At 44.0% G+C, this 24,291-nt stretch overlaps 1 protein-coding gene across 8 annotated transcripts in view; it reads right to left on the bottom strand.

Annotated features, from left to right (window-relative positions):
• ATP8B1 (ATPase phospholipid transporting 8B1) overlaps nucleotides 1-24,291 on the bottom strand; it is a 281,690-nt gene that overhangs the window by 24,720 nt on the left and 232,679 nt on the right. For all 8 annotated transcript variants that reach the window (XM_033933791.1, XM_033933758.1, XM_033933749.1 and 5 more), the window contains 7 exons: nucleotides 23,796-23,984; nucleotides 21,524-21,636; nucleotides 20,147-20,311; nucleotides 14,482-14,593; nucleotides 11,343-11,418; nucleotides 8,294-8,420; nucleotides 2,385-2,673 (listed from right to left, as the gene is read on the bottom strand). In XM_033933791.1, the coding sequence (XP_033789682.1) occupies nucleotides 2,385-2,673; nucleotides 8,294-8,420; nucleotides 11,343-11,418; nucleotides 14,482-14,593; nucleotides 20,147-20,311; nucleotides 21,524-21,636; nucleotides 23,796-23,984 (1,071 nt within the window). The remainder of the gene's footprint in view (nucleotides 1-2,384; nucleotides 2,674-8,293; nucleotides 8,421-11,342; nucleotides 11,419-14,481; nucleotides 14,594-20,146; nucleotides 20,312-21,523; nucleotides 21,637-23,795; nucleotides 23,985-24,291) is intronic.

The raw sequence follows: 24,291 nt of genomic DNA, 5'->3' as shown, positions 1-24,291 counted from the left end.
TGATTCATTATATGCTTAAAAATTTGGCAGAGGAAGTAGCCATTAACAGTTTGCTCGGGGCTGCAGAACACCTGGAACTAGCCTTTCCCTTCTCTATCACTGGGGGTGGGGCAACAGGGAGAGGTCAGTATGGACAATGGTACCTTCATTTGGAAGGGCACTTAATATCTCCTGTAGAGATAGTGACCCTTTTATGACATTGTGTCAAAACCAATTGCCGAACCATGTCTTAAAATAGTAAGAATTCAAGGCAGCAGGCATAAGTACAAAGCATCCTTAGTTGCAAGGAAGTGAAGGGACACCACACCAACTGGGGAATATGATTTTGCAACAAAATAAACTGAGTAAACTAGATAGAACATATTAGCAGAAGACCGAGACCTAGGTCTAAGAACGTCACAAAAAAAATGAGAAACCTATGCTACTCAAACTTTTAACCATGTGATCCCATTTTAACACTTAAAAATTCATATGATCCTAGGCATGATGAAAACAAAATAGCACTTAGCATGCCTTCTTTTACTCATGTCTTCTTTCCTTCACTCATCTAAAGCATGAAGACAGCAGCAGCAGTCTATATAGTATGTGCCCACAGACCCCCAACAGGAAGCCCACACAAGAGGAGGGGGGCAGCTCATGTGAGCATTCTCAGACATAAAAGCCCCATACCGACTATCACTATCATAGACAAAACCGTGGAAGACAAAGGCGCGTGCCGACAACTGAGTGCAAGATGGAGGCGAGCGCCGAAGAAAATGACAGTTTTTAGGGGCTCCGACGGGGGTTTTTGTTGGGGAGCCCCCCCACTTTACTTAATACAGATCGCGGCGGCATTGTGGGTGGTTTGGGGGGTTGTAACCCCCCTCATTATACTGTAAACTTAACTTTTTCCCTGTTTTTAGGGAAAAAGTGAAGTTTTCAGTAAAATGTGGGGGGTTACAACCCCCCAAACCCTCCACAATGCGGCGCGATCTGTATAAAGTAAAGTGGGGGGGGGTTCCCCCCACACACCCCCGTCGGAGCCCCTAAAAACAGTTATTTTCTTTGGCGTGCGCCTCCGCGCTGCGCTCAGTTGTCGGTGCACGCCTTTGTCTTCCGCGGTTTTGACCTGACACCGACTATCACTATAGGGCATTGGTCAGAAAGGAAAAGAGAGCAGCCCTGTTTCTGTGATTTTAATCAACTGAAAAAGTGATCCCAACTATACATCTAAAATAACTTTCAAGCTCCTTTAAAAAGGGATCCCAAACTGTCAAGAACTCAAACTAAATGGTGCAAGGATATACAATGTTTTCCCAGCATGCAGCTGTCAATCTATCTATGTCAGCTGCTTCATTAGTGACAAGAGTTAACTCATGTGGTACACATTCAGGGAGAAATTCTAGAAACTGCACCTAAATTTAAGTACTGGTAGGCACCCTACCAGCACCTAAATTAATTACCAAATGCCATTTAAAATGGAAAAAAAACAGCCACTGTTTAAAGTGCATACCGGAGCCTAAATAGTACGTGCCAAAATCACACCTACGTAGGCGCTTTGTGCCGCTGGACACCATTATGGGTGTGGCCAACACCGGAATTGGTGTTAGGCGGCTTAAAGCGCCTACATAGGTGCGAGTCATGATAAAGACAGGAACTGGAAATGTAGGCCTGAAAAATCCTGACCTACATTTCTGGTGCCTTTCTTTCACAGAGACATGATTCTTTATAGGTCACCGTCGCATGATTGACAAAATCGGCAGCTGCCAATATCAGCGCCCTATAGAGAATCCAGGCCTCAATGTTTGCTTCTCCTAACAATTCAAATCTGCATCCTCCAGCTCCATGCAATGTGTTGTCACCTGCATGGCATGACAGAAGGCTGAAGTGCATAGGAAGCTTGACATTACTTTTTAGCTGTATTTTTCAGATGATGCATCAAAAATACCTGACAAGGCAGGTAAGGACTTATGTATTAAATTTGAAGTCAAATCAATTTGAAACCTAATTGTAATGCAGTTCAGTCCTTAATTTTTTTAATTGTAAAATGAATTTCAGTTCTTCCAGGTGAGTTCTTGCTGCAGCCTGCTAAGATGGAAATTGGCTTGGAAGTCATGAAACTTGGTAGAAGGAGAAAAGAATAGCAGGAAATAGGGAGGGGAAAATTGGGAGGGAGAATTAATCAAAATGTAAATGTCACTTCCCACCTCTCCTTAAAGCAAAAAAATATATTTTAAAAATGTTCCCCATTTCCTAAAATTTTTGGCTGGCAATTAATCTTTAATTATTTTGCCCCAAAGTCAGTTATAAAACTCTACCAGAGTTGAAAAGGGTGTCACGAGTCTATAGGTTTCCAAAATAGGCACAGGGTAGATCTCTCAGGTCAAAGGTTATAGCTTACTCACTTTTAATCATATTTACATCATTGGCGCCATCTCCAATAGCCAGAGTTACTGCTTTCTTATATTTCTTGACCAGATCGACAACCATTGCTTTTTGTTTGGGAGTCACTCGACAGCAGATCACTGCATGGCACTCGCAAGCCAAGTCCACAAAAGTCTTTTGTCGCATTTCCTTCATAGCATCTACCTTCTGTCTGTTCAATAGTTCCTTCTGCTTTTCCTCTGCTGTTCTGGGGATCTTCAGCTTCAAACGTTTCTTTTTCTTTTTCCTTTTCTCCAAAAGAATTTCATTCTGCATTTCCAGATGAACAGGGACAAATGAGACTTAACTGTATATGAACTTAACAAGCTTCCAGATGGAAGGCTAATCAAGGAACGGCATGCCTCCTGTCTTCTATACATGAGGCAACTTCCTCCCAATATACTGAACTGACAATTTCTTGTAATAAATGAAATTCTAATAACTGATTTGTATATTAAGAAAACAGGGCGGGGTGGTGCGGAGGAAGAGGTAGAACAATGATGGCTGAAACTGGTTTCTGAAATGTGTTTTCCTCGGTTTTAGAAATGTTGATTCATTTGAAATTTCCCATATTCCTTCATGCTTTTAACTTAAAACAGAAAAAAAAACCCCACACACCCTGAAATGTATTTTTTTTCCTGTGTTATTAACAGGACCACCTTACCCAATGGAATGAACCCTCCCCCCCAAAAAAAAAAAAATAAAAAAAGAACAAACAAACCAAAAACAACCAACACACAACCCTGAGCGTTAAATAAACAACGTTAAATAAAAAATGAATTTTAAAGGCTAGAACCAATCTCTTGATTTGATATTGTGGGCCACGTTTACTGAATTGCAATTTGGCTTTACAGTTACTGTATACTAATTGCTAAAATTCATGCACAGTAACTTAACACATCTGCATGAACCATTGGAACGGCAGTTGGCTTCACCTTTTGGAGGTGGTGATGACACCAGTTAAAGAGCAATAGCTATGAGGTGCATTTCCTGCCCATTCTGTGCCCCCTTCTGTTAGGTGGTAAATTACTATAGACTATTAGGTATCACATTAACTGTCAGCACATGTTAAATGCAGTTAATAGCTGATGCAGCTTAGTAGGTAAGGTCATAGGTGCAATATCCTCATTCACATACCCTTGCAAATAAAGGTAAAATCGATTCAGCATGAAAGGCAAGAAAATGTAATGAACACAAGATCTCACATTAAAATTAAAAACTTTATACTCGCTCATGGGTAGACAATTTTGAAAGCCTTTTATGCAATAAACTTATACTCAAATTGGAGGTCTGAAATAGGAGCCCAAAGCTCTCACACTGTTCCACAATGCACATAAGTCTAGAATTGTTCTTATAAATTTTATTGCATTTAGAGGCATTCCTGGGGTTGGGTTTACATCAAGGATGGAAAAGGGACATGCATGGGGCTCATTTATTGAAGCACAGTAATATTTTGCACTTACCATGTGTTAACAGAAAAAAAAGAAATGAATACAGTGGTGCCTCACACAACGAACTTAATTGGTTCCAGGAGCAAGTTTGTTATGCGAAACGTTCGTTATGTGAAACGCGTTTTCCCATAAGAATACATGTAAAAAAAAATAATTCGTTCTGCAGCATAAAATATGCTAAGATGACATAAAAAAAGATAAATTTTTGGTTATTATTTTTATTTAGATACATCTAAAAACATAATTGTTTTTTAAAACAACACACATTTTTTAAATTTAAAGACAGACTAAGTAGAGTCTAATTTTACAGTGAGAGAGGGCAGAGTCTCAGCGGCAAAAACTGGGACTTAACTGTTCATTTTTTTTTTTTTTCTACCGTGTTTCCCCGATGATAAGGCAGGGCCATCAAATAAGACAGCCCCCCCTTTTTAGAAAAAAATGTAAAATAAGGCACCCCCCCGCAATTAAGCCACCCACCGATACCTGCGCTTACCCGAATCGGGTGGTACGGTGGGTGACTCCGTGTGGTCCCTGGCACCCCCGACACGTTCGGGGCAAGAGGGAGCTCAAGCCCTCTTGCCCCCCCGACTCCCCGACACGATCGGGGCAAGAGGGAGCCCAAGCCCTCTTGCCCCCCCGACTCCCCGACACGATCGGGGCAAGAGGGAGCCCAAGCCCTCTTGCCCCCCCCCCGACTCCCCGACACGATCGGGGCAAGAGGGAGCCCAAGCCCTCTTGCCCCCCGACTCCCCGACACGATCGGGGCAAGAGGGAGCCCAAGCCCTCTTGCCCCCCCGACTCCCCGACACGATCGGGGCAAGAGGGAGCCCAAGCCCTCTTGCCCCCCCGACTCCCCGACACGATCGGGGCAAGAGGGAGCCCAAGCCCTCTTGCCCCGCCGATTCCCCAACTCCCCGACAATATCGGGCCAGGAGGGAGCCCAAGTCCTCCTGGCCACGGCGACCCCCTAACCCCACCCTGCACTACATTACGGGCAGGAGGGATCCCAGGCCCTCCTGCCCTCGACGCAAACCCCCCCTCCCCCCAACGACCGCCCCCCCCAAGAACCTCCGACCGCCCCCCCAGCCGACCCGCGACCCCCCTGGCCGACCCCCACGACACCCCAACCCCCTTCCCCGTACCTTTCTGTAGTTGGCCGGACAGACGGGAGCCAAACCCGCCTGTCCGGCAGGCAGCCAACGACGGAATGAGGCCGGATTGGCCCATCCGTCCCAAAGCTCCGCCTACTGGTGGGGCCTAAGGCGCCTGGGCCAATCAGAATAGGCCCGGGAGCCTTAGGTCCCTCCTGGGGGCAGGGCCTGAGGCACATGGTCGGGTTGGGCCCATGTGCCTCAGGCCCCGCCCCCAGGAGGGACCTAAGGCTCCCGGGCCTATTCTGATTGGCCCAGGCGCCTTAGGCCCCACCAGTAGGCGGAGCTTTGGGACGGATGGGCCAATCCGGCCTCATTCCATCGTTGGCTGCCTGCCGGACAGGCGGGTTTGGCTCCCGTCTGTCCGGCCAACTACAGAAAGGTACGGGGAAGGGGGTTGGGGGTGTCGTGGGGGTCGGCCAGGGGGGTCGCGGGTTGGCTGGGGGGCGGTCGGAGGTTCTTGGGGGGGGGCGGTCGTTGGGGGGAGGGGGGGTTTGCGTCGAGGGCAGGAGGGCCTGGGATCCCTCCTGCCCGTAATGTAGTGCAGGGTGGGGTTAGGGGGTCGCCGTGGCCAGGAGGACTTGGGCTCCCTCCTGGCCCGATCGTGTCGGGGAGTCGGGGGGGCAAGAGGGCTTGGGCTCCCTCTTGCCCCGATCGTGTCGGGGAGTCGGGGGGGCAAGAGGGCTTGAGCTCCCTCTTGCCCCGATCGTGTCGGGGAGTCGGGGGGGCAAGAGGGCTTGGGCTCCCTCTTGCCCCGATCGTGTCGGGGAGTCGGGGGGGCAAGAGGGCTTGAGCTCCCTCTTGCCCCGATCGTGTCGGGGAGTCGGGGGGGCAAGAGGGCTTGGGCTCCCTCTTGCCCCGATCGTGTCGGGGAGTCGGGGGGGCAAGAGGGCTTGAGCTCCCTCTTGCCCCGATCGTGTCGGGGAGTCGGGGGGGCAAGAGGGCTTGGGCTCCCTCTTGCCCCGATCGTGTCGGGGAGTCGGGGGGGCAAGAGGGCTTGGGCTCCCTCTTGCCCCGATCGTGTCGGGGAGTCGGGGGGGGGGGCAAGAGGGAGCCAGGCGGAGAGAGGGCAGTTAAGCGCAGTGCCTGCGCGGAAGGATGCAGCTCGGGCGACTTCGTTGTGTGAAACGAAGTTCGTTGTACGAATCAAGACATAAAGTTCGTTGTGCGCAGCGTTCGCTGTGCGAGGCGTCCGTTATGCGAGGCACCACTGTACACAGTCTCTGCAAAGTTTGTGCAGTAAACGAAGAAGGCAAGCCCACCATGTTTGATATACCATATTTTCTGTACCAAAAGGTCAATGCAGGTCACAAAACCAAATAAAAAATAAAAAAAGAGAAAAGAATGCCATAGTAACAAGAGAAAAGTTAAACAGTCACAATGACACTAGATACTAAGGTCAAAAGTAAAGTGGGGGGAGCGAAGGGATAAATTACAGGAAAGCGACAAGTGAACAGGGATATAAGTGAATCAGAGCATATTCCTAAAGTTATCTTCAAAAAAATAAGTTTACAATAGTGCTTTAAAACCTACAGAAAAACTACTCCATGATATTGTTGATGGAAGATCATTTCATAGCAGGGGTAGGCAATTCTGATCCTTGAGAGCCACAGGCAGGTCAGGTTTTCAGGATATCCACGAGATGAATTTGCATGCACTGCCTCCTTGAGATGCAACTCTATCTCATGCATATTTATTGTGGATATCCTGAAAACCTGACCTGCCTCGAGAACCGGAATTCCTACTCCTGTTCCATAGGCATGGAGAGCCAAAAAAAAATCAAAACACCCCAACCCAGAGTGGTTAGTGGATTCTAAGCAACCAAAGAATGGGGAGGAAGAAAGTACCAAGCAGTGAGTGTCCAGAGCATAGTGTATGTGCAGAGGTGTACGGAATTATGCGTGAAGACAGATAAGAAGGAATTCTTGAGTAATAAGTCCCGTAGGCAAGGCAAAGAACTTTAAAATTGCACCCGAGTATGGACAGGCAACCAATGCAGACATAAGAAAAGTAGGAATGTTTGATCAGACCTTTTTGCTCTGCATAAAAAAACAAATTAAGTCTCAGTGTTTTGTAGTGATTATAAGCACTTAAGTTGGCTTTTTGGTAAACCTGCACAGACAGGGCAGACAAGTACTTGCATGGCATGCATTACATGTAGTAGCAGCATGGGTTCACTAGCTGCCATTGTAAGTAAGCTGGTGGGGACTCCATAAATAAAATAAATACAGGCAAACTGTGGTGCCAGGAGGGCTCCCCTCAAGATCTGATCTCTCCTCCAGCACTCTACCTGTAGGTCAGAACTCCCTTGATCTGATCCCCTGCCCACTAGACACATCCCTCACCTAACAAGTAAACCCTGGGATCTTCCTAGGAGTCTGCACTGGTAGTTCAGTGGTCCTTTTTTCACAGCTGCTTGGGTTAGCACCAGTATCCAAAATGGCACCCCTGTGGTACTTCCTCTAGGGATCATCCTTCTATAAAGGTGAAATGAAACGTAGCAGAAGTACCCTGAGACCACTTTCTAAGGAGCAGACACACCATTTCAGATACCAGCGCCAACCCCAGGGTATGTCTAGTGGGGGATTCAGAAGGTAATAGAGGTGTGCCATTGCACTACTGGACTGCTGATAATGTGGCTATATATAACTACTGCCTTGAAGTAGCGTTAACTACAGCCACACTACTGGCAGTTGTAACAGCTAACACACAGTAATGACTGTAGTGCTGTCACAGAAGGTCACCCCCTCCATCCCGATCATGCCATTGTAACATTAAGCAGTTAGCACAGGGTTGGTTTTTTTTTTAATATACATTGGCCATTTTAAGCTGTGTTATTAGTGCAGGTTTTAACTGCTTAATGCAGTAAAAAGGGCCCCTAGGTGCGTTTATCTTCCATGTAAAAATTCTATAGGTGAAAAGTACCCTTGTAATCAGCCTTGATGTAGACAGTATGAAATTCCAACCACCACCCCCTACATTAAATTACAAAGCTTTTTATAGTTCCTTATGAGTTCCAAGCAGATTACAATAAAGTAGATGGCCGGAAACAAACCCGGTTAAACAGGCAATATTGAAAAAAATCGTAAAAACAATCAGTTCAAAAAAATCTTAAATAAAACTGTTTTTAAAAGCTTTCTAAAAACGAAATAATTAGTTTCTGATCTAACAGTGAAATGTAGTATGCTCCAAATAGTCAGAGCTTTTCTAAACTTTATTTTGTAGAACTGCTATAGAGTTAAAACATGCCAACTTGGATTAGAAAAGCTATAATAGGAGTAGACATACCAGCCAAGAGCCTGTAATAACTAGGGCTTGTTTTCTGTCAGTAGGGAAAAAAGATTCATTTTGAAGAGCTGCTGAGTTTGCCCCAGCTCGGTTTCTCTGGTTTTCCATTCTTGTTTGAAGAAGGGTGCTGGAAAAAGAATTATAAATTGCTGATAATGTTTTAGTCACTATGTTTTAGTCACTGCAGCTATTGACTCAATATCTTTCTAATGCCGGCAAAAACCTCTCCAATCCAACCCCAGTATAATTAAAGAATCTGCTAGCATTCTCCTGCAGTATCTAACACCTTACTACTTCCCCATTTAAAATGTCCCTAGAATGACCAGAAGATCATTTTTTTTGAGGCAATTATAATAAGTTGCCCAGGTGTGAATGCCAAGTAGGCGCCTATTTATAGCCTACTGTATAAAGACACATAGGTGCCTATGGCACTTGATTTTGAAACATACGGACATCTCAAAAGGTTGAAATGGAGGTCCATGTGGTTGAAGCATCCAAGTACCAATTTTGCAAAGGCAGAAAAAGGGACCATCCAGCATTGAAGTGCATCCAAATAGCAAAGGGGCTGGTGGGATGTGGGCGTGTTTTGGGCAGGATTGGGGAAGGCCTAAAATTTGGAAGTCCAAGACTGATTACCAAAGGGGAAGATATATCCATGTCTAAAAAGGAGGACATCCGTATTTAGTCCTGCTTCAGGCATATCCAGTTTACAAAATGGTGCCCTGATTGAACAGCTGACCGCTGAAGGGATCAAGGTATGACACCATCCCTTAATTCCCCAGTGCTTGTTTTCCCTCTCCCTCAAAAGTGGGTATCACATTCTATGACATCTTTAGCTATTATGGTCATTCTTAAATCAGCAAGCAAGTTTGAGTAGCCGCCTAGTAGGTATGTAAAGGGATTCAAGTTGAAATCTTACCAACTCTTATTTTTTTTAAAGTGTGAGCTCTCCAGAAACAGAAAAATATTCACTGTACCAAAATATGTCACCTACAAGCTTAAATTTACAGAAGTGATATACATTCAGGTACGGTAGATATGTTGCTATTTGTGGAGGGCTCACAATTACAGAATATCTATGGATGAAAACCAGCTTTTAACCAAACAAATTTATCTAGTGCCAGAGAAGCAAAGGCATTATGTTCTAGTTCCATCCTTCTAAGCAGCCTGCAAGGAAGAGGAGGTTAGAGTAAGCAGAGAACAGGAGTAAAGCAGAGAATAGTTACTGTACTCCCCAATCCATCCCCCTCGTCTCCTGCTGTTCCTGACTCACCCAAGCCTTTCCCATCTCCAGAATTCCATTTCCTTATTATTGACAAGTAAAGCCCTGGTTCTTAGACAGTTAGCACTAGCAGGCTGTGTTTAAAACAACGGCCCTGGGAAGAGAACTGAGGTGGCATCTTGTGAGATGGTATGAAAGGAACATACTTGTCTGGGTCTACCTGTTCGGTATTTTTGCAGTTTGTAGATTTCACATTTGTAGTTTTTGTCTTATAGACCTTATATTTATAGTTCTATTGAGTATTTCATTTATTTTTATTTACTCATTCATCTTTTCCCTCTTTCTTTAATTTATGAGCAGAGGTGCCCTCCTTTCCTCATATTTTTGCCGATTCTTTTTGAGTTTTCTGTTTGATATTCAGCAGATTTTTTTTTTTTGGGGGGGGGTTTCTATACATATATAACATAACATTCTGCTTATATACTGCAGGATCATGAATAAATGTAGTCTTGTCAGGTGCATTACAACAAAAGAAAGATTGGAAACCACTACTCCAGAGGAACCTCACAGAGTTCTGGAACCAACTGCATAGTGTGCCTCCAGTTTTCTTGCTGTTCCAGATTATCCAGATATTGAAGTAGCATGGGAGGAAGGTGGCAAAGGTGAAGTTCAGACTAGTGGGAGTCCTGTCAGCAGTTACAGCTTCGCTAGCTGCTTTGGATAGACATGAGGCTTTGACGAGTGCGAGTCTCAAATTTATATCTAACACATTCTCAAGCTTGGTGGCTATCATAAATAAGCATCTTCTGATAAAACCAGATTAGGTTACCTTTGAATTCTTAGGGATGGTTATAACATTTTTAAATTTGTCCATTTCATTAGTAAAAGTTTGTATGAAGACGTACAGTACTGTACAGTCTCAAAAAGTAGGTTTTTAAAAAAAAAAAAAACAACTATGCAAGAGCCTTTAATTTTAGAGTCCTGAATTTTCCTGATGTTCAACTAATGCCTCTAACGGACATATTTTAGGAATGTTTTTTGGAAGTGCCGGGAATCAAACAAGAGGCAATACCTCAAAGATTAAATAAGGCTCTCTCATTCCTTTTTGTTAGACAGCGAATGGGGGTTTATCTCAGCGAGATGTGTCTGGGGATAGTTTTGGACTTAACAGGATTTTTAGAGGAATTGCTGACTGTGGAGACCAGGAGGGCAACATTGCTTGTGTCATTGTTTTACCATCTGATACTACTACTACTACTATTAATTATTTCTATAGCGCTATCAGACGCATGCAGCGCTGCACAGAGTCACAAAGAAGAAGAAAAACAGTCCCTGTTCGAAAGAGCTTAGAAAATAGGAGACTATTTTCATAGAAGATATCACTTGGTCAACAACTGATTTTTTTTGAATCTCTGCAAAACCTCTCAGAAGCAGAGTTTATGGCACCAAAAGGTTTTGCCCACTGGATCAGATATTTTCTTGACGTTTCCTTCAAATGGATTATGCTTTAAAGAGTTTAATATATCTTCTTTGATCCTATGCAATTACATACTTTTCTTGATAATGTGTAAGGTGGGCTTGGATAAAACCTGACCTAGATTTTGGGGGGTATCATTTTTTTTTAAATAAATGTCAGGCACCCATCTTTCTTCCCACCCTCTACCCTCCTTTTTTCAGATCTCTCCCTGGATTTACTATCTTGGATCTCTCCCTAGTTGCTAGATTAAGCTGTTCCCCCCCTCCCCTCTTCTTCATGCTAAGTTAACAGTAAATGGAAAACACTGAGTAATCACGTAATCTACCCCAACCATCTTTTGTTCCATTTACCTGATATCCTCGCCATAATGGATATCTGTATCATCTGTTAAAAGTTCACAAGAAAATCCAATGTTTTCTGCAGTTTCTGTGAAAAAGATTTTAAATATATAATATTGTCCAGCAGAAATTATTTAAAATGCACTTAAATGAGATGTAATTTGTTTTACCAAATCTCTCAATGTTATCTTAAAGACCGAATAAGGAAAGTTAGGTGAGCACTAAAAACAGGGATCTGAACCATTATTTTCTGGTTTCATGTTAACAAGTCCAAAAGATACATTTATGTTTATTAAAATTTGATATCCCACAATTTACAACAGATCAATGTGGCTTACAAAACACAATTAAATCACAATTAAAAAACAAGAAAAGAGCGCCATTAGAATAGTAAATCATTCTTACAGTCTAGTTTTGGATTAGTTAAAACTACGGATGGAAAACTAGCCTAGAGTAAGGTAAGGTTATAGTCTACTCAAATAGGGGTGGGAGAGTCTTGAGGGAGTGGGTACAGTTTGGCTTTAAAAGAAAACCAAGCCTTTTTAAAATTATTATTTGCATGTATAATATACCGTATGCATTTTACTCTCAATAAAATACAAAAATCATAGTCCACATCAAAGAGAAAAAGCAGCTGAAATATTAAATCAACAAAAGTTTAAATGTAGAAAATTATCCCCACCTCCATCATGCAAAATTTAACTATATCCACTCTTATTAGCCCTCAGATGCTTCTTTTTCAATCTTTCAAGCTGGGTAGGATAAAAGTAAATATACCATGAAGAATTTCAATGTTATCATACATTTACAGGAAAACTGAAGGATGATATCTCCTCCTAACCCTGTTACCCCATCCTTCAGTTTCAAAAACTTTTCTCGATGCAGCTGTGTTGTCTTTACCCCCATACCATACTTCTCCCTTCATCTTCTCCAGAGTGTACATGTTGAGGTCTTCTAGTCTCTTCTCGTACTTCTTTTGTCACAAACCTCCTACCATTTTTGTCACCTTCCTCTGGACTGCTTCAAGTCTTTTTATATCATTGATCACATATGGACTCCAAAATTGAACACTAATACTCCAAGTGGGATCCCACCAATGACCTGTACAGCAGCATCAACACTTCCTTTCTTCTGCTGGTTACACTTCTCTCTATACAGCCTAGCATCCTCCTGGCTACAGCCACTGCCTTGGTCACACTGCTTTGATGCCTTCAGATCCTCAAACACTATCAACCCCAAGGTCCCTCTCCTCATCCGTGCATATCAGCTTCTCACCTCCAAGCCCATACATCTTTCTAAGATTTCTGCTCCTCAAATGCATCACACTGCACTTTTTTGCACTGAATTTTAGTTACATAGAAACAGACACATGATGGCAGATAAAGGCCAAATGGTCCATCCAGTCTACCCATCCGCAGTAACCATTATCTCTTCCTCTCTCTAAGGGATCCCATGTGCCAACCCAGGCTTTCTTGAATTCATACAGTATCTCCACCACCTCTACCAGGAGACAGTTCCGCGCATCTGCCAACCTTTCTGTAAAAAAGTATTTCTTTAGATATCTCCTGAGCCTACCTCATTCTATGCCCTCTCATTCCAGAGCTTCCTTTCAAATGAAAGACTCGACTCATGCGCAAATTACATCATGTAGGTATTTAAAAGTCTCTATCATATCTCCCCTCTCCCGCATTTCCTCCAAAGTATACATTATTGAGATTTTTAAGATGAAGACTACGCACTATTTTAGTAGCCTTCCTCTGGAACGACTCCATCCTTTTTATATCTTTTGCCAGACTTCAGACCATGCTTCCCCTCTTTTCCACTCCCTCTGGGGTGTCCACTCTGTTACCAACCTTGTTATCATCTGCAAAAAGGCAAACCTTTCCTTGTAACCCTTCGGCAATATCACTCAAACATATTTAACAGAATTGGCTCCAGCACCAATTCTTGAGGCACTCCACTATTTACCTTACCTACATTCAAGCAAATTCCATTAACCACCACCCTCTGATGTCTGTCCATCAACCAGTTTCTAATCCAGTTCACTACTTTGGGTCCTAACTTCAGCCGATCAAGTTTGTTCAAGAGCCTCCTATGAGGAACCGTGTCAAAAGCTTTGCTAAAATCTAAGTAAATTAAATCTAGTGCACAGTCAAAGAATTTAATCAGATTTGTTTGGCATGATTTACCTTTAGTAAAGTCTTGACTACAATAAAGATATTCAGCACCACAGGTTGCCTTCTCTGTATTTTTGTATCTCTACCATGGCAAGGTAGGCTCTCCTGTTTCAGAGCTGAGTTACCTTTAGTAAAGCCATATTTGGATCTTGCAACCCATTAGATTCTAGAATTTCACTAGCCTCTCCTTCACCAAAGTGAGGCATACTGGCCTGTAATTTCCTGCTTCATCTCTGCAACCACCTTTCTGAAGAAGAACCACATCTGCTCTTCTTCAATCCCATGGAACCACTCCTGTCTCCAGGGATTTATTGAACAAATCTAAGTGGAGCTGCCAGAACCTCTCTGAGCTTCCTCAATATCCTGTGATAGAGCCCATCCGGTCTCATGGCTTTGTCAACCTTCAATTTTTCAAGTTGTTCATAAACATTTTCTTCCGTGAATGACATGATATCCATTCTATTATCACATGTAATTTTGCCTTCCAATCATGGTCCTTCTCCAGGATTTTCTTCCTTGAACACAAAAGTTCGACATAGGGTGAGAGGAAGAGATTTTGCAAGGGGAGTAGGAAGATTTACTGATGTGGAAGGTAGAGATGATACATGGGGTAAAGGGGAAGAAGGAGAATTGTTGGACATGGCTTGGGGAGAGGGAAATTTTTAGAAGTGAGGCAGAAGAAGTGTTGTTTACAGACCTCAGAGTCAAGCGCAGCAAATTGATAAAGCAGATATCTAAAAGCTTGTGAAGAAAGGAGAGGTACTGTTGCTGGGTGATTGTTTTTAACTAAATGTTTGACAGTTGAACTACTAGCTGGAAACAAACATTTCACCTGCTATGCAAGAGTGAACATTTCAAAATAATTCTAATTCAAACAATTGCTTAGAAAAGCCCAAGGATATTGAAACTAGGCAAAAGCATCATAAGCAGAGGATAGAAGTATTTGTTCAGCCACCATATCAAAACAGCAATACCTTTCTTGTCACCAGTAAGCACCCAGATTTTAATATCAGCTTTGGCAAGTTTTGAAATTGTTTGAGGAACGCCATCTTGCAATTTGTCTTCAATAGCAGTAGCTCCCAGTAGCTGTTAAGACATTAAAATGAGCAATAAGAACATATACAATACTTCTGGGCCAATATTTGAATGATTAATGAGGTCTGAAACAATTAACTTCATAAATCAAACTGGTTAAAAATTCTCCCTTTATTCCATTCCCAGTCTGCCTAAAACCTGGCCACAGAAACATTACTGTGCAAAAAGGGACTGGGTCAGAGAAAGGGCTCAGAGATTTTTAACTCCTGGCCTTTTTCTGTGGTGTGTTGAGCTTACCCCCAAAGTTTGTATATGATGCCTTAAGTTCTATGCACAAATCAGCGTACACAGCTAATTTGCTTGCAGAATTTAATTGGCCTACATGGCATTGACTGACAATTAACACCTCATGCTAGGGTTCACCTTGGAGGTTAGCACCCAAGAAAAAGATCTGGGTGTCAGACAATACAATGAAACCTTTCGTCCAATGTGCAGTAGGGTGGCTAAAAAAAAGCAAACAAGATGCAGGGAATTATTACAAAGGGATGGTTAACAAGTATAAGAATGTTATAATGCCTATCAATCCATGGTGTGACCTCACCTGGAGTATTGTGTTCAATTCTGGTCACCTTATCTCAAGAAAGATATAGTGGCAATGTAAAAAGTTCAGATAAGAAAACCAAGATGATAAAGGGGATGGAACTCCTCTTGTATGAGGAAAGACTAAAAAGATTAAGGTTCTTCAGCTTGGAAAAGGGACAGCCGAGAGAGATATGATTTAAGTCTACAAAATCCTGAGTTGTGTGGAACAGATACAACCGGATTGATTTTTTTTACTCCGTCAAAAATTACAAAAACTAAGGGACACTTGAAGTTACAAGAAAGCACTTTTAAAACCAATAGAAGGAAATATTTTTTCACTCAGAGAATAGTTAAGCTCTGGAACGTATCGCTAGAAGTTATGGTAAGAGCGGTTAACTTAGCTAGTTTTAAGAAATGGGTGAGAGACCATCCATTAGGGAGCGCCTCCATCCCGACTCTAAGACTGCGTGTGTGTGTTTCCTGTGTGACATCCCTACAAATCAGCATTTTTTATTTTTATTTTTTTTTACTTTAGATCATATATTAAATGTCCCCATTACCATGTTCAACCTGCTGCCAGTTAGTGTGGGACAATTTATCACCTCCTATTTAGAAGTAAGTGGTCCTAAACTGAGTCTATTTTAGCCAGTTAGCATACTGTAAGTGTAATGTGCTAGCTGGCTAATGCTTCCATGTCTCTCTATCCATGCCACAACCCTGACAGACGAATTCTTAAAAATTCAGTTATATACAGTTTACACACCAAATTATGTCGTTATGTCTGGAAGCAAACACACACAAAATCATTTGATGTAGTTGTATTGTAGCCTGTTTCAAGGCATTAACTACACATATAAGAGTACTTGATTACTATTCAATGAATTCTAAACTGCTTTGCGTGAATCTTCAACTTTAGTAAATCTATAATCGTATACCCCCTAATTCTATATATAGCATCCAAATTGTGCATGCAATTTAATTCCTTAATTGGCCAATAATTGGGTGCTAGCAGCTATTGGCACTAACTGACAAATTTATCCATACATCTTTATAGCTGCAATTCTATAAAGATGCGCAAGTGATTCAGAAAGGTTATGCTCAATTACGTATGTTATATAAGCTAAACCCCCTTTTGAAATTATATGACTTTCAACCCGTGGTTCAAAGCTTGATTTTACCAAGTTTAGATTACTGTAACTCTCTCTTTGGGTTTAACTAAAGTCAAGTTGAAAGCCTTGCAGGTTCTTATGAACTCTGCAGCTAGATTGATTAGTGGCATTTCTAGCACACATTACCCCTGGTTTTGAAACGACTCCACTGGCTACCTATTGAGCAATGGGTTCATTATAAAGTGTTATCTTTGGCATACCAGATTTTGTACCAATCGGCCCCTTTCTGGTTTTAATCCCTCTGGAAGTTCTATAGACCAAACAGAGCATTGCATTCAGATGGTGCCATGAGACTATTGGCGACTACTGAAGAACGTGGGAGATATGTAGCTACTAAATCTAAAATGTTCTCAGTAGTTGGAATGTCACTTTGGAACAAGCTGTTGGGGACATCTAAGATTAAGCACTGACCATTTTAGTTTCAAAAAGCTGTTGAAATCAAAGCTATTTGTGGACGCCTATTTGTACAGCTGCTCAGCCTTCATATTAATATATTTCCTGGTAGATTTAATTTCTGTCTTGACTCTGTGTTTGAGTCAATAAGTGGATTCTTAAATGCCTTTTATTAATAGCCTGGGCATTGTTTGTTTATTTTTCTTCTACGGTAAAACTATTTTTTTTATTTGCAAACATAGGAAACAAAACCAACAAGTAACAGCAAATAGAAGAAATTGCAAAGAATAAGAACCAGTAAACAATGTCTACATTCCCCAACTCTAAGTTCCCCCCCCCAAGCCCACTCCAATATACCCACCCCTTCCCCAGTACCAAATATACCACATGAGAACAATACAGTAGGCTTTTGACTCTTATAGCCCACTGAGAAAAATTAACACCTCCCTCACACTGGAAAGAAGAAAAAACTGAAGGATCAAAAACCAAATCAATTAAAAAAACTTAAAAGAGAAAAGGAAAAACACATTCCTCTCGTGTTCCACTGCCCCCCCCCCCAAAAAAAACCCAAACACTCAGGGCAGCTTTAAAAAGAATTCAGAATGTCACTCCGGGCCCTCGGTGACAAAGAATGGATATAAGGGTTTCTTTCTTTTTCTTTTAAAGAAAATGTATTTATGGTACTGTAATTTAGCTTTAATTTTTCAAATGTAATTTTGTTTTATATTCTTCAATTATATATGTTTATTTTATGGAAACCGCATTGTTTAAAGGCAGTATATACATCTTTTAAATAAATTCTTCTGCATGGATCCAGGAGGGCATGTCTAGGATTTGCATGCAGTATTACACAATACATAGATCAGCGTCTAAAATTCAGTATGGATCACAGCACTAAGCACTATTCTATAAAATGGCACCCAGCCCGGAGCCTTTCCTCAGCCAGGTCCCTTGCCCTTCTGATGCAAATTCCTATTTATGGCGGGACCTGGCTGAAAGTCTCCGGGTTAACCCAGCAAGTTAGTGCTGCTGCTGTTGCAGCTAGCAAAGAACAGGGTTTTGAAAGCTGGAGGTGAGAGGAGGGAGTCTGAGAGGGGACGAAGGAAAAGGTGCCGATTCGTGGGGGTTGTGGCAGTAGCAGAGTGGAAATTCCCATGTAAGTTCAGAGGGCCACCAGTAGGAGGAGGAGGGCAATTAAAGTGAGTTAATTTTTTTAACACATTAACTGTATTAAAAACGTGCTAAATGTGCAGCCCTAATTTAAAGCAATATTTTGGGAGTACTACCACATTAAGAAGTACCGTATTTTCACGCAAATAACACGCACCCGTATAAAACGCGCACACGTGTATAGCGCGCAGAAATCACGATGATAAGCACAAAAACTTTGATATAACGCGCTCACGATTATACCGCGCATGCTGCCCGACTCTCCGTTCACCCCCCTGACTTCCGTGCACTGCCCCGCCTCTCCGTGCGCTGTCCCGACTCTCCGTTCACCCCCCCCTGACTTCCGTGCACTGCCCCGACTTTCCGTGCGCTGTCCCGACTCTCCGTTCACCCCCCCCTGACTTCCGTGCACTGCCCTGACTTTCCGTGCGCTGTCCCGACTCTCCGTTCACCCCCCCTGACTTCCGTGCACTGTCCCCCCTTGAAGGTCTGTCCCCATCCTGAAAGCCTGATGCCCCCCCCCCCGACGTCCGATATATCCCTCCCCCCGAAGGACCGCCGATTCCCCAACAATATCGGGCCAGGAGGGAGCCCAAATCCTCCTGGCCACGGCGGCCCCCTAACCCCACCCCGCACTACATTACGGGCAGGAGGGATCCCAGGCCCTCCTGCCCTCGACGCAAACCCCCCTCCCCCCAACGACCGCCCCCCCAGCCGACCCGCGACCACCCTGGCGACCCCCACGACCCCCCCACCCCCCTTCCCCGTACCTTTGGTAGTTGGGCCAGAAGGGAGCCCAAACCCTCCTGGCCACGGGGACCCCCTAACCCCACCCCGCACTACATTACGGGCAGGAGGGATCCCAGGCCCTCCTGCCCTCGACGCAAACCCCCCTCCCCCCCAACGACCGCCCCCCCCCAAGAACCTCCGACCGCCCCCCCAGCCGACCCGCGACCCCCCTGGCGACCCCCACGACCCCCCCACCCCCCTTCCCCGTACCTTTGGTAGTTGGCCGGACAGACGGGAGCCAAACCCGCCTGTCCGGCAGGCAGCCAACGAAGGAATGAGGCCGGATTGGCCCATCCATCCTAAAGCTCCGCCTACTGGTGGGGCCTAAGGCGCGTGGGCCAATCAGAATAGGCCCTGGAGCCTTAGGTCCCACCTGGGGGCGCGGCCTGAGGCACATGGTCGGGTTGGGCCCATGTGCCTCAGGCCGCGCCCCCAGGTGGGACCTAAGGCTCCAGGGCCTATTCTGATTGGCCCACGCGCCTTAGGCCCCACCAGTAGGCGGAGCTTTAGGATGGATGGGCCAATCCGGCCTCATTCCTTCGTTGGCTGCCTGCCGGACAGGCGGGTTTGGCTCCCGTCTGTCCGGCCAACTACCAAAGGTACGGGGAAGGGGGGTGGGGGGGTCGTGGGGGTCGCCAGGGGGATCGCGGGTCGGCTGGGGGGCGGTCGGAGGGTCTTGGGGGGGGACGGTCGTTGGGGGGGCGGGGGGTTTGCGTCGAGGGCAGGAGGGCCGGGGATCCCTCCTGCCCGTAATGTAGTGCGGGGTGGGGTTAGGGGGTCGCCGTGGCCAGGAGGGTTTGGGCTCCCTTCTGGCCCGATATTGTCGGGAAGTCGGCGGTCCTTCGGGGTGGGGGTGCGAGTGGTCCTGCCGGGGGGGGGGATGTATCGGACGTCGGGGAGTCGGCCGGGCAAGAGGGCTTGGGCTCCCTCTTGCTCCGATCGTGGATGCGGGTGCGGGTGGGAGCGCGTGCGAGCGGTCGTTCGGGGTGGGGGTGCGAGTGGTCCTGCTGGGGGGGGGGATGTATCGGACGTCGGGGAGTCGGCCGGGCAAGAGGGCTTGGGCTCCCTCTTGCTCCGATCGTGGATGCGGGTGCGGGTGGGAGCGCGTGCGAGTGGTCGTTCGGGGTGGGGGTGCGAGTGGTCCTGCTGGGAGGGTGAATCGGGCGTCGTGCGGGGTGGGAACTATGTTTTAAAACTTTTGTATACCGCGCTCACGCATATAACGCGCGAGGGGTATGCGCGGTAGGTAAAAACGCGTATAACGCGCGCGTTATATGCGTGAAAATACGGTAGGTATCAGGACCAGGTTCTTAAATACACCAAAAACAGAATTCTGGGAGCCCTAATCCCAAGCCATACAGCAGTGGTTCCCAAACCTGTACTGGGGGGAACCCCAGGTAGTCCAGGTTGTCATGTGATGCATATTCATGAATTAGATTTCAAGAAAGCAGTTCCCACCACTTAAGAGAAGCATTTTGAAGGGTTTATCCGAGGTCCTTACAATCAGATTGGTTTCAATTTCTTCGTACACTTTATCCAGGGCTTCATCACGGTTACTTGCAACCACACTGGCCGCCATGTACTTCTTATACCACATCTCAAATTCGGCAGGCTCGATGTCCTTATAGCATAGGCACAGTGTCCTTAAGGTTTCATTTGCAAAAACCTGTATGAAAAGATAAGAGGATTCATCCACCTTCGGTAAACACTTGGAAGGCAGCTTCATATGACATGCTGCGTCAAGTGACAACACAAAGGAATCCAACGAAAACTGCAGTATCGCCAGCCAAAGCAAAAACAAAAAAACAAACTGCAGACTCCTATGTACCAGATGCAGGCAATATTTATTATACCAAATATTTTATTTTATGCAGTTAAAAATACCACCTTATAACAAACTAAGGGACCTGACACGGTCCATGTTTCGGAAAACACTCCTTCCTCAGAGGTCCATGGTTGCTAAGGTATAAAATAAACCACAATGAAAGGTATAAAACAACTGCCTGTGTGGTATCCTCCTCCACTTAAAATGTGCGATGCAAAACTAGTAAAGCAAAAGCAAAAAGGTCAAGTGATGCTGTGTCAAGTGATCATGCAATGTAATTGGGAACCCCAAAGGGAAACCCATACCACCTATGGATACCCACATTATCGATCACAGCCTAAGAGTCACTAGAATTGGAACACAACTACGAGCTGTACTGGAGACATAATAAAGATTAAGCTGCACTACACTGTGATCAATATTTGGAAAGAAATAAAAGCTGAGTTGTGGAAATAAGCACTCTTAAAACCTTTGCCCACACAGGAATGTATACTATCTTAATACTGTTCATTACAATCAGGAAATGAACCAAGTTAATTTAGGCCTGCGTGTGCATCTCCAACCTTGTGTACTGAATTATAATTAAACAGGAAGAAAATATGGCTGGGGATTTTCAGCGTTAATGGAGACTTCAACATTTATAACCCACAATCCAAATCTCAGGGCCCAATATAAGTAGTAGTAGTAATATTCATCCCATGACCGTCAGCAGTTTTTAAGCCACTGATAGCCATAGGCTACATTAAGCCTAGATATTCAAAGCCAGGCCATTTCTGGATCAGTGCGGTCAACCAAACGTTAGACATCAACCAACATTCAGGCTTGTAGCCAGTTAAATTTTCTCACTGATCTTCCAAGCTATTTGCTGTCTTAATTTCATATGCTAACAACCACTTAGACCAGGGGTAGGCAATTCCGGTCCTCGAGAGCCAGAGCCAGGTCAGGAAGGGGATAGACTTTCTTCCCTAGCTTGAACTATTTTGCAGACTTACAGTGGCTCTGTGGGTGATCGTACCAAGTACAGTGGAGCAAAGAAATGCGAGTCACACTTACATCTAATGCCTCCTGCGTTTCATCTTTTATAGGGTTGTCTGGGTGTAGACGCTCATAAATAACTGTATCAGCCCCTTTACAGTATAGTTTGATATTACCTTCTGGTTCTTTTACTGTAATAAATTGATAGTACAACATGCTTCAGATATTCTGAACAGTGAAAACTTCTTCCTCAAAGGAGGACTTAAAATTTTTTAGCAAATACCATCTTCATGTAAAGACTGCCATCTATGGTGCACACTCAACGTTCCCTTTTTTGCTCAGGGTTTTAATACCAATATGTAGTGTAGTTACAACATTTGAAAGCACAACAAAGTTTAAAAAAACAAAAGAAAAAGTGAAGCTTTGACTTAAATTACTTTACAAAAATTAATGAAGAAATGCACTAATATCCTTCCTCCCTCAGTTCTGGTCACTGCCCCACAATGTTCTCTGCTTGCCTTTTCTTTTTGTGTCCTCTCACATTGAAGTTAGCTAATTTGCCACCAAACCCTCTGAATATATATCAGCAATCTCATTTTCCCAGGTCATTCACCAGGGTTTCTTCTGACTTCCATATGTCCACTATCTCCCGACGCCAAGCAACACAAGAATGCTGCAGAAAGAACACTTCCAGAGCAGGCAGGCAGATGGCGGGAGGCAGGCTTCGTTCCCGATTCCCCCACCTACCAGCACCCTGCCACTGTATTTTAAAATCTTCAGGCAGCCAGAGGTGCAATGAAGCCAGCCTCCTGTCATCTGCCTGCACTGGAAGTGTTCTTTCTGCAGCCTTCTGCCTATGCAGAATACTGTAGAAAGAATATTTCCGAGGCAGACAGTGAGAGGCTGGCTTTGTTGTGCCTCCGGCTGCCTGAAGATTTTAAAATACAGCGGCAGGAGCTGGTAGGTGGGGGAATCGTGAACTGGGGAGAGGTTGGGGGCTGGAGTTTGGAATAAAGGAAGGACAGATGATGCACGGGGGAGGGGGGTTAGGAAGGGAGGGAAAGAGATGCTGCCAGTGGGTGAGGGAACAGAAAAAGAGAATTGTTGGATATAGGTGTGGAGTGAGAGGGAAAGACATGGGGAAAGGAAAAAAGAGGGAAATTGGGCAGAAAGAGAGGAGAGAGGTGGGCAGAGAGAGAGAGGAGAGAGGTAGAGATGCATGGGGAAGAGAAGGATGAGAGGAAGAAATGTTGGGTATGGTGGTGGAGAGGGAAACAGGCCCCCTGTTAAGTAAAAATAGCCGTGTTAGGCTTTTTTAAAAAAAAATTATCAATAACGTCATCTGTATCCTGCAATGCCATCTTTCCTATTGGAAACTGCGGATTGATCGCCAGTCTATTTTCTGGAAGTTACAAAATTCTACAGCACATTTATAAAAAAAACTAAAAACATGCCTTGTTGCATAACCTATGCTTTTATAACTGCAAACCTTGCTTGTGTTTGTTATTTTGGAGAGGAAAGAGCTAATATAACTCCTCTTCCACATTCCCTTTCTTAATATGATGTTAAGGCAGCAGAAGAATCAGCTTAGGGAGAGGGGATCATGGTGATGGAAGTGAGAGGAAGAGACATGTTTCTCAGGGAGAACAGGCAATCAACACTCTATTCACACTGGAGCTCAGTGTGCCCAGTTTGAAAAATCTGTGCATGTAAAAAAACTCAAGCCCAAAGAGGTTGCATGCCGCATTTGGCATCACAGCCTGGGTGGGAACTACACAAGTGCATCATTTTGATGCACCTCAGTTGGGTCACAGGCATCATTACAGCTGCAACCATGAAAGCTGTGTCTAGAAAAAACTTTGAGCAACTAACATAAGTGTTTATTTGTATATTGCGAAATGCCTTACAGTTCGATGCAGTTACAGAAAAATAGGCATAACATAGGAAAAAGTTTTAACAATGGAAATTAATAGAGCCATTTAAGAACTTTAAATAGAAGTAAGATGAAGAAGAAAAATAAATAAATAGATAGATAAATAATAATCTCAGAGCGCAACCTGAGGCAAGGCAGTGGAATAAAATACCTAAGAGAAATTAAAAAAAAAAAGAGTTAATAAAATAAGTTAAAGATCCAACGATCCTTATTTTGAAAGAGGCCGCAGTTCACAGAAACGGTTGGAAACCAGAGCCTAAGTCTGTCAGCACTCTTCTTGCCTCTTATTTCTTAATGTGTCATCTTTATATTACATTAGTGATTTCTATTCCACTATTATCTTGCGGTTCAAGGCAGATTACAAAAGGAGTTACCATGGATAAAGTGTTTCTTTATCCATTTAGATATTAGACTCACTTATTGCCGACATCCGTTTTCTGTCACTATTGAAATCCAAAATAGCAAGAACCTTATAGGTCCTTTCAATTCCCATCTCACTGATTGTGATAGTGCTCTGGGTCCGTGACAGGAAGACAAACCCAAAATTCCTGGCTGCAGTTACCAGCGCTCCCTCATCTGGTGAAGCTGCTTGATAGGTGATATCGCCTACATTATTAGAAAGAATGGAGAATTAGAATTCTGAAATGAATTAGTCCTTTTATTTGTTTTAAAATTGATTCATCAAATATCATTGGCACAAGTCACAATTTTGTTTTTACAAGTGAAACGTAAAATAAAATAAAAATGTTTATCAATGTCATTGTCATACAACGTGGTGTTGTTTGGAACACTGTTAATGCCCAAGAGTCCAATAAATACAAATAAGAATAGATTACTTCTTATCATGACAGGAGTTGCTATGCAGCTAATTACAAAAAACTGGAAAAAATGGGATAGAATAAATTATAATTTT

The sequence above is a fragment of the Geotrypetes seraphini genome, chromosome 1 (assembly GCF_902459505.1).
Source record: "Geotrypetes seraphini chromosome 1, aGeoSer1.1, whole genome shotgun sequence".
Lineage (NCBI taxonomy): Eukaryota > Metazoa > Chordata > Amphibia > Gymnophiona > Dermophiidae > Geotrypetes > Geotrypetes seraphini.
Note: the sequence above shows the minus strand (reverse complement) of the source record. Positions and strands in the feature narration are given on the sequence as shown.